Source organism: Lagenorhynchus albirostris, chromosome 4 (genome assembly GCF_949774975.1).
Source record: "Lagenorhynchus albirostris chromosome 4, mLagAlb1.1, whole genome shotgun sequence".
NCBI classification, from domain to species: Eukaryota; Metazoa; Chordata; class Mammalia; order Artiodactyla; family Delphinidae; genus Lagenorhynchus; species Lagenorhynchus albirostris.
In genome coordinates, this window is record NC_083098.1 from 96,787,449 (window position 1) to 96,802,005 (window position 14,557).

Genomic DNA, 14,557 nt, shown 5'->3' on the forward strand with positions numbered 1-14,557 from the left:
AGTGCCACAACTACTGAAGCCCACGAGTCTAGAGCCTGAGCTCTGCAACAAGAGAAGCCACCCAATGAGAAGTCCATGAACCGCAAGGAAGAGTAGCCCCTGCTCGCCGCAACTAGAGAAAAGCCTGCACGCAGCAACAAAGACCCAAGGCAGCCAAAAATAAAAATAAATAAATAAATTTTAAAAATAATTATTAATTAAAAAAACAGTAATTATAGAGGAGGAAAGAGAGAGGAAGAAGAAACATATTAAGTAATCATTTCTCATTTTTAAATGGAGGAAGGCAATCTAAAAAAAAAGAATTAAATATGGTTTAAAAAGTTACAAAGGCAACCATTAGAACAAAAATACAGAAGAAACACACATTAAAAAAAGAAAAACAGGGCTTCCCTGGTGGCACAGTGGTTAAGAATCCGCCTGCCAATGCAGGGGACACAGGTTCGAGCCCTGGCCGGGAAGATCCCACATGCCGCGGAGCAGCTAAGCCTGTGCACCACAACTACTGAGCCTGTGCTCTGAAGCCCGCAAGCCACAACGACTGACCCCGCGTGCCACAATTACTGAAGCCTGTGCGCCTAGAGCCCGTGCTCCGCAACAAGAGAAACCACTGCAACGATAAGCCCGCGCACCGCAACAAAGAGTAGCTCCCACTCGCCGCAACTAGAGAAAGCCCGCACACAGCAACGAAGACCCAGCGCAGCCAAAAATAAATAAAAATTAAAGAAAAAAAGAAAAACAGGTCTTCCCTGGTGGCGCAGTGGTTGAGAGTCCGCCTGCCGATGCAGGGGACACGGGTTCGTGCCCCAGTCCGGGAAGATCTCACATGCCGCGGAGCGGCTGGGCCCGTGAGCCACGGCCGCTGAGCCTGCGCGTCTGGAACCTGTGGCCCGCAATGGGAGAGGCCACAACAGTGAAAGGCCCATGTACCTCAAAAAAAAAAAAAAAAAAAAAAACACAGACCACAGAGTGAAAGAGCATAAAAAGAAGCAATAAAAACAGGAAGTATAAAAATAATAAAACTAAGACCAAGCATATCTGTCATATCCGCTATAAAAACGGGCTAAACCCACCCATTAAAAGAAAGCCTGGGGGCTTCCCGGGTGGCACAGTGGTTAGGAATCCACCTGCCAATGCAGGGGACACAGATTTGAGCCCTGGTCCGGGAAGACCCCACATGCCGCAGAGCAACTAAGCCCGTGAGCCACAACTACTGAGCCTGCACTCTAGAGCCCGCGAGCCACAACTACTGAGCCCGCGTGCCACAACTACTGAAGCCAACACACCTAGAGCCCGCGCTCCACAATGAGAGAAGCCACCGCAATGAGAAGCCCACTCACCTCAACAAGGTAGCAGCAGCAGCCCCTGCTCGCCGCAATTAGAGAAAAGCCCATGCACAGCAACAAAGACCCAACGCAGCCAAAAATAAAACAAATAAATTAATTAATTAAAAAAAAAGAAAGCCTGTCAGATTGGATCACAAAGCAAAATCCAATCACTTCTAAGATGCAAACATTTTCACATTTTAGCATCTAGGATATTGAGACATGATTTATAACTGCCATCAGCCAGACTGTAGGTGGAGTGTCACTGCTATTATCCTATGACTCAGTCCCAAAACAGAAAGTTATTGTACATGCACTCAGGGACCAAAACAGAGAAATGGAGCAGAAGCACACTTTTGATATTAGAGAAGTAAATAGTTGTCATTGAATGAATGATGAAAACAATCAAGGGCTTTATAGGAAAAAGGAGAAAGGAAGCTCCCTAAATAGGTAACGCTGTGCCAGCTTCTGCTACTCAAATATGGTCAAAAGGACTGCCTATCACACACCAAGTGAAGCCAACTGAAGGCAGCAGAAGCTGCAAAATCACCAGGAAGAGATGAAAGTTCAAGGCGAGGGGCTAGTGTGGCAATTCACTCACTACATGGGACTATCTTAAGGCACTAAGTTTAATTATTTTTAAATGAAGGAAAAAAAGAACAATGTTAAATGAACCTCCACTGATGTATTTTGTGCCTGGTCAAAACTGTCCTTCAGAAAGCTTCCATTGCTAGTTTATTAACTTTCTCTTGACAAAAGATGAACTGAGATCTTGCGCATATTTCTATTCAAAATTATGTCATTATCATTCAACTGTATGGCTTTAAACATAACATTCAGACACAAGGGGTTTTTCTTAAGTTTGGTAGGAAGAACTTGAGACTCTCAGGAACTAAGGATTACTCAGTGCTCCTTCCTCATTTGTACTTACTACACATACCCAGGGGGGAGAAGAAATTCATTCTGCTGCATGGCTCAGCATGACTCACAAATTGCAGGCTAGCATTTTGAAATGTCATTTTTATTGATCTCCATTTGATGTTCCATTTGACTTTCCGGGAGTAGACAAATTATGTTTATGGCATTTCCCTAATAGCAGACCTTGAAAATCTGAGTTTAAATGAGCTCTGAAAAAAACATAACCGAATGAAATATCAACTAAACAAAACTATCGGGATGCACATAAATTAATGCTGATTTTAGCATTAAAATATATCCTCCCTAAGACTTCAGCGGTCACGATAAAGATGTCAACATACTACATAATAGAATAGCACATTTCAGGGCATGACAGGCAGCTAAAAACTATAAGGAAAGTCAAGTCTCAGACACAAAGTGTAAATCTGTCAACTGAACACATATGAAATATAAAGCATGGTTGAAATTAGAAAAATGAACATCAAATCCTATTCTGTAGAACCTAGAATTCTGTGCAGCACTGCCAGTTCCATAATAAAAATCAAGTAAGAAAGGTCAATTTATCTCAATAGCTACCATTATTCCTTTCTAATAATTTCAAAACTAAATCAGTCAATGAAAAGCTATTGCTATGTCACAGTAACAGATAAAAAGTTTGCTTTATAGAATAGGTATAATGTTTTAATGCATTTTAACACTTTCAAATATAGTAGTTATTTAATAAGATAACATAAATGAGTTGTATAAAGTTAAATTAGAAAATAATTATAATCTCAAGTAACAGTACGTCATCCTTACATCCATTTACACACAAGAATAATCTGCCAGTCTCAAGCTGAAGACACACTAAGAGAGTAATTAATAACACAGAAGAGGTAATTTAGTAAGCCTTTGGTTTTAAAAAGGCAAAATTTTTAATTTTGAGAAATGACTGATTTCAAACTTTTCACTCTTTTCGAAAGCATGTAAGAAAGCATGAGAGCACCAATTATAAAGTGATCCAGTGAAATCAGTGATATTACATTTCAAAAGCAAAAACTTCTACCCATCCTCCCAAACCTGTTCGAATACTATATCCTTAAACTGAATTGATCAGCTAAGGCACGAGTTAGCTGTAAAGCTTCTGACCTTCCAGAGTACTCAATCTTTTCTATGAATACTGTCAACACAAAACATTCTTCTTTTGCACTGTATTATGTTTAAATATATCTCAACTCCATTACTAGCATTTTAAGTTCTTTCTGAACCCTCAACAAAGAATGAATAAATGACTGGATGGATGGAATGGATGGAGGCTTGGACAACAAAATCTGAGGTTTTGGGTCCCAGATGATTTAGGATGTTGAAAATGACTTTATTAAGACATGCTCTCAAGAATCAGCACTAAATAACAGATGAAATTATGGCCCCCAAGAAATAACCTTTTGAAAATTCTTTAATATTCCATAGTCTAGCCAGTGTTTTTAAATTCTAACTAACATGAAATGTGAATTTCAAAAATTCTTCAGTATCAAAAACCACACTCTGGTAGTACGAAGTCTTGCACAGTGGTTTAGCTCCAGACTAAAATCTTATTACGCAAGGAAAGAAGATCATCTAAATTTTCTTATAGAGTGTAACTGCATCACCAATATCCTTATGTAATAATATGAAGTACATGCTTATCAGCTAAAAGTGATAAGGCAGAGTACAAAACTATGTCCACATTATGACCACAATCTTGTACAACAAACCTCTGCATAGGAAAAAAGGCCAGAAGGAAGACTACAAAATGACCAAGGTAATGGGTTCAAAGGGAGAAACCAATAGTGATATTTTTCTACTTTCTGCATCTTCGATATTCTATCTCATTATAATAATCTCATAATAATATATCTCTATATAACTCTTTGTTTTATATCCTTATATCTCCTTAAATTAAATCACTACACATCATATATTAATTACTATCTGCTTATATGCTTAAAAATACTGTTTTAGAATATGGGAGACATAAGTTTGAGTCACTGCTCATTCATTCTAATAGTATGAAGTTGATGACGTTACTTAACTTCTCCAAGTACTCAATTTTCTCATCTAAGTAAACCACCTTGGCAGGATTTAAACAATATATCACAGAAAACACCTCGCATAGTGCCTAGCTCAGTGGTGCTCAGTTTACATTAATTCCTTTTTCAACATTTTTTGTTGTTGATTTAATTCCCATAAATTAAGTAGACTTAATCACTGATTAAGTACTGCAGTTAAGGGGCAATCAAGTTATCTCAAGAAAAGCCTCCCCTATCAAAGGACTTTAAAAGCTACTAAGAAGCTCAAAAAGACATTTTTAACAGATCCCTTTACACTTAGCCTAGATATGACCTCAGAATCCTTCTAAACACAGCAGCCAAGGTAACCAGCAGGAGTTATCATGAGAGTGAAAACCTATTTGTCATCAGCAACCCAGACAGAGGCTTCTTAAGAAGTCTCTCCCAGCACACAAAACACAACGCCTATAACAAAGGAGAGGGATGAATTCTTTTCACAAGTTTGCCAAAAAATTAAATCTATGACTCAATTCCAGTTCACCCAATAAAACATTTTTAAAATGCAGATTTTTAGGGACTTCCCTGGCAATCCAGTGGTTAAGACTTCGCCTTCCAATGCAGGGGGTGCAGGTTCAATCTCTGGTCAGGGAGCTAAGATCCCACATGCCTCACAGACAAAAAACCAAAACATAAAACAGAAGCAATACTGTAACAAATTCAATAAAGACTTTAAAAATGGTCCATATCTAGGCTTCCCTGGTGGCACAGTGGTTGAGAGTCCGCCTGCCGATGCAGGGGACACAAGCTCGGGCCCCGGTCCGGGAAGATCCCACATGCCACGGAGCAGCTGGGCCCGTGAGCCATGGCCGCTGAGCCTGCGCGTCCGGAGCCTGTGCTCCGCAACAGGAGAGGCCACAACAGTGAGAGGCCCACGTACCGCAGAAAAAAATAAATTAAATAAATAAATAAATAAGTTTTAAAAATGAAGATTTTTAAAAACAGATGTTGACAGCTTTTAAAAGTTTTGTTTGTTTGTTTGGTTTAGTGTTTCAAAAAGGAAGATTACAGTAACTCTTCGTGAGATTGGATTTGGCAATGGATTCTCAGCTATGATACCAAAAGCACAAGCAACAACAACAAAAAAATTGAAAGCTGGACTTCATCAAAGTTACCAAAAGCACAAAGCAACAACAACAAAAATGATACCAAAAGCACAAGCTACAACAACAAAAAAATTGAAAGCTGGACTTCATCAAAGTTAAAAACTCTTGTGTATCAAAGGACATCATTGAGAAAGTGAAAAGACAATCTACAGAATGAGAGAAAATATTTTCAAATCATCTGATAACAGTGTAATATCTAGAACATATAAAGAACTCCTGCAGCTCAACTACAAAAAGACAAATGACCTTATTAAAAATGGACAAAGGACTTGAATAGACATTTCTCCAAGAAGATATACAAATGGCCAAAAAGCATATGAAAAGATGGTCAACATCATTAATAATGAGGGAAATGAAAATCAAAACTACAATGACATACCACTTCACAAATGCTAGGATGGCTATAATCAAAAAAACAGAAGATAATATGTGTTGGCAAGGACATAGAAAAATTGGAACCCTCATACATTGCTGATGGGGATGTTAAATGGTGCAGCCACTGAAGAAAACAGGTTGGCAGTTCCTCAGAAAACGAAGCATAGTATTATCATATTATCCAGTAATTCCACTCCTAGGTATATATGCAAAAGAAATGAAAACAGGGGCTCAAACATGTGTTGAGTATTATTCACAATAGCCAAAGGTGGAAACATCTGAGTGTCCACTGATGGATGAATGGATAAACAAGATGTGGTACAGGGACTTCCCTGGTGGCACAGTAGTTAAGAAACTGCCTGCCAATGCAGGGGACAGAGGTTCGAGCCCTGGTCCTGGAATATACCACATGCCACAGAGCAACTAAGCCCATGTGCCACAACTACTGAGCCTGCGCTCTAGAGCCCGCAAGCCACAACTACTGAGCCCCCACGCCTAGAGCATGTGCACCGCAACTAGAGAAAGCCCACACGCAGCAACGAAGACCCAATGCAGCCAAAAAATAAATGAATAAATAAATAAATTTATAAAAATAAAAAGATGTGGTACATGGATACAAAGGAATATCATTTAGCCATAAAAAGGATGAAGTTCTGATACATGCTACAACACGGATGAGCCTTGAAAACACAACGCTAAGTGAAATAAGCCAGACACAAAAGGACAAATATTGATGATTCCGCTTATCTGAGGTACCCAGAATGGTCAAATCATAGAGACAAAAAGTAGATTAGAGGTTACCAGGGATGGGAGAAAGGTGGAATGGGGAGTTATTGCTTACTGGTGACAGAATTTGTTTGGGGTGATGAAAAAGTTTGGAAACAGACAGTGGTGATAGCTGCACAACACTGTTAATGTAATTAATGTCACTGAATTGGCAAATGTTATCTTATATATATATTTTACCACGATAAAAAGAAATTAATTACTGAAAGTAAACTTAAAGGCACTGAGGGAAAAAAACAATAGGATAATAAATGAAAATGACACAGCATCAGTACCTTTCCACACACTGCGAACGGGATAGAGGAGGCTGACATTTTCGGTTATGAGCTTCTCGGGCAGCCAGTCTGGCTCCTGACAACTGAAACAGAGTACAAAATAAACTTAATAAACCATCAAACTTGCTACTATCCTAGAAAAACTGGTATCGCATTCTGCCATCAAGAGGCCAGAAATTCGAGCAACTCTAAGCTCTAAACAAGCATTCACTCCACGGGAAAACAAAACACATTAATCTGGGAAAATTCTAGAGCAGTTTGAAACAATAACCAACATATTAAAGCACTGAGGGATTAATTCACACACAGTGATCTTAACGAGTCTACAAGAGTGGCATACAGACTGTTTTCCAACAAACCTAACAAAGCTGAAAGATTTCTAGTCAAAACTTTCAGGGCTTCCCTGGTGGCGCAGCGGTTGAGAGTCCGCCTGAAAAAAAACTTTCAGAAACTTTAACTGGAGCTGAGTCCAAGAGAATTCCAAGCTCATAACTGTATCTCTAAGTGCCTTCATCAGTCATCCAGTAGCGGAATAAGGGATGGTCAATGCAAATGCTTCCCAAAAAGTGTTTTTCTAAAGCACTTCTTGGAATGGTAATGACCTGCTCTCTTTAGGGAGAAATCTATATTGGCAAAACCAATACTAACACCTCAGAAAGCCTTAAAGGGAACTCAGACTTTGAGACAGTAGTTTAAGACATCAGTAATCAGAGTAAGTTCAGAGTAAATATAAACTCCAGTCTCTCAAACCAAAAAACATGGTATCTTCATCTCAAGAGATTTATCTCATACATTCTCAATGAAATGTCACAGACATCAACAATTAAAAAAATACATATATATATATCCAAAAAGTTGATATACCTTTTCATCTTCCCATTGAAAAAAATTACAATCTTTTCTATCTCTACAAGCTGAGCAGGCATAAAACCTCCGTGTTTCTTCTTTCCCTTGGTTCACCTTTACAAACAGAAGAGTGGGTCCTAGTTCCAGAATAGGAAAATATAAGTCAAACAGTCATCTACCTCAAGTTCCTAGTTTTCATCGCCTTTAAATAAAATTTGTTTCAGTTTTACGCACAATTTGTCACAATTAAATGCACTACTCTGTTTAATAATTTTTTTCCCCCAAAGTCACAACATTCAGGCAAAGACTACTTAAGAAATAAATTTTGAAAACTGGTCTCTCCAGAAGGAAAATGCTATTGTCAGTACAGTTGCAGTCCACATGGTGAACGGCCTGGGTCCTGACACAACAACAAAGACGGAGTGCCAACAACTGAGCACTCTGCCACCGCCGCTCAGTTATCCTTTCAGTGAAAATCTGAGCTTTTAGAGTTGGACGCACTCTCTCTCCGCAAGAAAAACTGGGTCTAGTTAAGCAAGAATTCATTCTATCGTGCTCCCTAACGGTTTTTTAATTTTAATGGAAAAGACAGTAAAACAACAAATGAAATCTTCAAGTACTTGGCAACGGGAATTACTCAATAATACATATCCTTTTTGCCTAGCCTCTGCCTCATCCCTTCAAAAAACATGTAACAGCCGTAAAGCCAAAACCACAACAGTGGGGACTTTCTATGACGGTTTCTTAAGCAAGTGGAAAACCACAACTTCCCGAGGAAGGAGCGTTTTCTAGATATCACACTCGGTGGGAGAGAGAGAAGGGGATCTGAATCCGAGAGCCCTAAAAGCCCACGGCACGTTCAGGCTCACCCACGCCCCTTGGCTCCCGACAGCCAGGCTCAGCCCAGACGCGGACCCACCGTGAGGGCACAGCGGGGCGGGCGGGGCGGGATCGGAGGAAACCACCACCTCGACTCCCGAGTTCCCCTGGCGACCCGAGCTCCCCTCTGCCTCTACGGTTCCAAGCCGCTCCCTGGGGGCCGCCATCTTCCCGCCGCCGTCCCGAAAGCCTCAGTCCGAACCAAAGAGGCTGAGAAAGAGCGTCGCCATGACCCTCCGTGACTCAGAGCGCCCCCGCTCGCCTAGGAGGAGCTTCGGCCACTGGGGCAGAGGTCACGCCCCGAAACCCAACTTCTGCTGGAACGTCTGAGAAAGAAGCCGTAAGATCCATGTTGTCATCTCAGTGATTTCTCATGTATCTGAGGGGTTCAGCTCTCTAATCTTACCTGAGCTAAGTCATGTGTCTAGTGACCGGCTGATCTAGGTTCACCTTGGCAAGAGTAACTCAGCTCTGCTCCATGTGTCTCTCATCCTCCTGCTGTAACCAGCCGGCCAGCCTGGGCACATTTCTTTCATGGGAATGGCAGAAGCACAACAGAACTAGGAGAAACAGACAAGGTTCTTAAGGCGTAGGCTCGGAGCTGCCACTGTCACTTCTACCTCATTCTTTTGGCTCAAGCAAGTCATATGGTCAAACATTGCAGAGTTACATGGCAAAGGGCATAGGTCAGAAAGGGGTGAAAAATTGGAGCCAATGACACAGTCTATCACAAAAGCACTCTTCACTGGGACAACCAAGTGTCTGGTGGTACTGTTTCCCACCACTTAAGGAGCACCTGCCTCAGCAAGAAGGCAATAAGGAGGAAGCAAAACTAGGAGGTAGGAATGTATGACGATACCATGTGAGCACCTAGATCCAACCATGCCTGAAGTTTCCAGTTACATGAGTCACAAACGCCTCTGTCTACTTAAGACAGTTTGAGATGAGGTTGGTTCTATCTATCACAACCAAGAATGTCCACTAATGCTCTGTGGTCACAGCACAATATTGGATGGATATATCTGTTCATTAATATGCCTGGATTCCCTTTTCCAGTCAAGACCAGCTAACCCTGCTCTCCATTCTCCCTGCTACGATCCCTGTCAGTCTGCCTGCTATGCTCCCCTCCATCCAATCTGTCCCTTCTGGCCCTTGCGGTGGAACCCAGTCTCCTCAGCTGCCTTTTGCCTTGCTGCCCAAAAATCAGCACACAGACCTACTTCTCTTTAAGGGGAAACCTGTCAGGGGTGACAAGAAAGGAATCCTACAAAAGACTTTACCATGTCAGTCTCTGCTCTCTTGTTCTGGATCCTGACTCCCCTGCTGAAAGGGTCACTTCTATGGACTGAATTGTGTCCCCCTCAAAGTTCATATGTTGAAGCCCTGTCCCACAATGTGATGGTATTACAGGTGGGATCTTTGGAAGATAATTAGGTTTAAAGGAAGGCATGAAGGTAGGCCCCCAAAATGGGATTAGTGCCCTCATAAGAAGAGACACCAGAATGTGCATGCTCTCCCTCTCCCTCTCCCTCTCTCTCCCTCTCTCTCTCTCTCCCTCTCTCTCTCTCTCTCTCTCTCTCTCTCTCTCTCTCTCTCTCTCTCTCTCTCTCTCTCTCTCTCTCTCTGCCATGTGAGGGAGGACACAGTAAGAAGGGGGCCATCCACAAGCAAGGAACAGTATCCTCACCAGGAACTGAATCTTCTGGCACCTTGATCTTGGACTTCTCAGCCTCCAGCACTGTGAGAAATAAATGTCTGACATTTAATACACCCAGTCTACAGAATCTTGTCATAGCAGCCTGCACTGACTAAGACACTCATTATGCCCCTTGACTTCTGATCTCTGCTTTAAATTCTGAGAGCAGACCTCTCCCCACCTCTGAAAAGCCTTAACTGTAACAGCTTGGTTGGGGAAGGACTTGGACACAGAGGGGCTTTGTGTGGCCTTCCACACATCTTTGAAAAACAGCAACAACCCTGCTGAACCAAACACCCCGAAAGTAAGGACACCTTTCAATAAGCTACTGAGATTCACTGGTCATTTCTGATGTGCCGGGCTTGGCGTGCATCCCAGGACACGACAGACAGCAGTCCTTATGGAGGAGGCCTTTTAGAAGCCAATGCAGACCAGAGGACGTGGACTCCGGCAGGCATACCATCAGTGCGCTGAAGGGACTGGCCCTCCACGTTTCTTCCTGCCTGCATATGTCCCTCTAGTGAGAAAGCCAGGAGCAAGGTGCAAAAAAGAGCATGCATTTATGTGCGTGAAAGTGACCGTTCCTTGTCTACACATACAAATGAAACCTGGAGATAAATAAATCTTCTGAAAGTTAAAATCCTATGGGTAGTGGGATGAACAGTGTCCCCCAAAGAGTCATGTCCAGTCAGAACCTTGAATGTGACCTTATTTGGAAATAGGCTCTTTGCAGATGTTATTAGTTAATGATAAAGATGAGGTCATACTGGATTAGGGTGAGCCCTAAATCCAATGAGAATGTCCTTATAAGAAGGGGAGAGGACATAGAGAAGAAGGCCACGCGAGGACAGAGGTGGACAGAGATTGGGGTTATGCTGGCACAAGCCAAGGAATGCCTGGGGCCACTAGAATCTAGGAAGAGGCAAGAAAGGCTCCTCCTCCCCTAGAGACTTTGGAGGGAACATGGCCCTGCTGACCCCTTGATTTTGGACATCCAGCCTCCAGAGCCGTAGGAGAAGACATTTCTGTTGTTTGGAGTCACCTGGCTTGTGGCACTGTGTCACAGCAGCCCTAGGAAACTAACGCACCTTGTCTGAGGCTTGGTCTGGAGACCTTCTCGCTCAGAGCCCCACCGTTTACTTTCCAGGTGACCCTGGAGAAGTCACTATCTAAGCTTCAGGTTCCTCGTCTGTAAAAATAGCACTGTTGGGCTTCCCTGGTGGCGCAGTGGTTAAGAATCTGCCTGCCAGTGCAGGGGACACAGGCTTGAGCCCTGGTCCAGGAAGATCCCACATGCCGCAGAGTAACCAAGCCCGTGCGCCACAACTACTGAAGCCGGCGTGCCTAAAGCCCGTGCGCCGCAATAAGGAGCCCGCGCACCACAATGAAGAGTAGCCCCCATTCGCCACAACTAGAGAAAGCTGGCGCGCAGCAACGAAGACCCAACGCAGCCAAAAATGAATTAAAAAAAAAATAGTACTATCTACCGTCAAGGAGAGGGAGTGTTTGAGTACACGAGAAAATGAACACAAGAGCTCTTTGTCAACAGCCAAATGATATGTACATATTATTACATTCCTCTTTTACAGCTATGTTCCAACCTACAAAGGTGCTACTCTATGGAAGAGAATTCCATTTATTCTGGATTACTCAGCACGGTAGAACCTGGGTGAAATTATGAGAGGCAGATTTTGGCTGAAAAAGAGCATACTGTGGGGTTCCTAGAAGCAGAGCCCAGGATGGAGATTCTTGTGCAAGTGACTTTTTGAAGGAGAAACCTGTAAGGAAGTGAGAGAAGCAGGAGAAGGCAGGGGTAGAAGTGAGGCAGAGTCCAGCCTCAGCCTGATGCACAGGGAGCTATGGTGCATGACGGCACCGTGGAGTTTCCTGCTTTGGCGGGGGATGGGGGCTATTGTACCCTGCCATCTGTCAGTCCCAAGCCCAGAATAAGTAGGAATCCTTCTTAAGGGAACCAACTCAACTGGGAGGTTTATCTCCTTATTTTTTCCCCCTACTCCTCCCTGCTGGTGGAATGCAGATACAGTGATGGAAGCTCCAGCAGTCATTTTTGGACACTGAGGTCCAAATAGGAGAAACTGGACTATCAAACTCAACTCCTTTTAGGTGACAATAAATTCTTGTCTGTTTAAGCCACTTGTTTATTGTGTTTTCCCTGATACATAATCAAACTTAATGTTAAAATAGGGGTTTTTTTTTGTAATAGCACTTCAGGTTTCAAAAATGTTATTTGTAACTAAAATCATGTACTATACGCTCTCCAGATTATAATGCTCCTCCTTTGAAAATGGAAGGATTACAATCTGAATAGCTATTTAAAAAAAATATTCTACCACCATGTCTGGTGCTTAAATGTATAAATGTTTCATTTATATATCAACTCGCAGGAGCTATACTATTAGGTACACTTTACAGATGAGGAAACAGGATCGGAGGTTGGGCTGCGTAGGGCAACCGTGAGGAAAGTTGGCTCTGGAGTCAGTTGGTCTTGGTTCTAATTCCACTCCACCACTTGCTAGGTTAGGCAAGTTACTTAACCTTTCTGTGCCTCAGTTTCTCATTCTGTATACAGAGGGATGAGGTACTGTTGGGAGGATAAAAAGAGCTAATTCATGTAGTGCACTTACCAAAGTGCCTGGAACGTAGTGAGGAGTTATTATAATGGCTCAGGGTTAGAGATGAGGCAGGATTTGAACCATGATCCCTCCAACTCCAAGGCTCATATGCTCCTTCAGCAACCTCTGCAGCAGATAGGCCACCCTAGTCCTTGCTTCAGGGAAAGAGCATGCTGCCTTCTCTTCATCTGTTCACCTCTTATTCCTGTTTGCTTGGTTAACACCTGGTCCGCTCTCATGATTGCTTAGACATCACCTCCTCTGGGAGAGCCTTCCCTGAGCCCCAAGATTAGGTTAGATGCTCCTCTTATGTCCTCCTGTAGCATCCTGAATGTACATCAGTAGTATTGATGATCACTCTACATTATTAATTGCCTGATTGCTGGCTTGTGCCACCCTTTACCCTGTAAGCCCTTTGAGAGCAATGATCGTATATTATCCTTATATCCACAGTGCTAGCGCATAAGAGACTTTTAATACATATTACTGATTAAATGACAACTAAAATCAGACTTTAAAAATCTGAGGATGTTTGAGTTGGAAGGAACCATTGTGTCATCTCATCTAGTGATTCCAACAAGGGCTGTGCCACCTCCTAGGGGGCACATTTTAGAAATGTCAGGAGGTGTTTTTGGTTGTGACAGTGATTGGGGAACGCTACTGGAATGTGGAGGGCAGGGGCTGTGCTAAAAGATCTGTAATGGTTAGGACAGTCCTGTGCAATGAAGAACTAACTACTCCCAATCCTGCACAACTTCCTCTAGAGTCTGGAAAGACACTTATGTAGGTGAGTAACCTGTTTATAGTTATTTGAACCTACACTCCAACTTTAATTTACACAAACACAAAGTAGTTTCTTACAGTTTTAATATATCTGAATATGCCAGGAATGCAACAACTGTGTATATCAGGAGGCAATTATACTTTGCTTTGTCCAGAAAAAAAAAATTCTTCACCACTGTGGAAAACTCACATGATCAACAACAACATGGCTCATGTAATCCGAATTCCCAGTACACCGCATCTGTATCTGCCTTTAAAGCTGTTACCTTCATTGCTTGTCTGTCAGCAATTTCTGTATAATAAGCTATTCTAAAACATAGTGGCTTAAAACAAGTCATTCTCTCGCATACATCTGTGGGTTAGCTGGGGGTTGGCTGATGTGGCTGGGCTCAGCAGAGTGGTCCTGCTTCACACTTGGTCAGCTGAGCCTGCTCCCAGCTTGGGTTGGGCTCAGGTCTGCTCACTGTGTCTCATCGGGGCCCGGGCTGGAGGGGCAGCAGACACCTGGGAGCAGTTCTTCTCATGATAATGGCAGAGGCACAAGAGGGCAAGTCTCACTGCACAGCACATTCCACGCCTTATTTCAGTCTTGTCTGACTCTCCCACTCGGCCAAAGCAGGCCACACTGGCAAGCCCAAAATCAAGGGGTGGAAAAGTAAAAGTACACTCTTCCCGTGGAGGTGGAGGGCAGAGTGAATATTTTTGAGCAAAATCTAATCCACCTCAATGATTTTACACAAATATCCTAATTTTGCTCTGATTTCAAAATGTCATACATAAAGAAAAATTCAGTTTTGTCTTACTTATCTTGAATCTAAGTGTATTCATTATAAGAAAGTATGTGCACCTGACAA

General features: G+C 42.5%; 1 protein-coding gene across 3 annotated transcripts in view; it reads right to left on the reverse strand.

Moving 5' to 3' along the window:
* ZCCHC4 (zinc finger CCHC-type containing 4) overlaps positions 1-8,794 on the reverse strand; it is a 47,332-nt gene extending 38,538 nt beyond the window's left edge. The window contains exons 1-3 of one of the 3 annotated variants that reach the window (XM_060147333.1): positions 8,632-8,794; positions 7,731-7,849; positions 6,867-6,949 (exon numbers count right to left, since the gene is read on the reverse strand). In XM_060147333.1, coding sequence (XP_060003316.1) covers positions 6,867-6,949; positions 7,731-7,849; positions 8,632-8,758 — 329 coding nt within the window. In that variant the 5' untranslated portion in view covers positions 8,759-8,794. The remainder of the gene's footprint in view (positions 1-6,866; positions 6,950-7,730; positions 7,850-8,631) is intronic. The other 2 variants (XM_060147335.1, XM_060147334.1) reach the window with 2 other exon arrangements.
* Between the last annotated feature and the right edge of the window lie 5,763 nt (positions 8,795-14,557).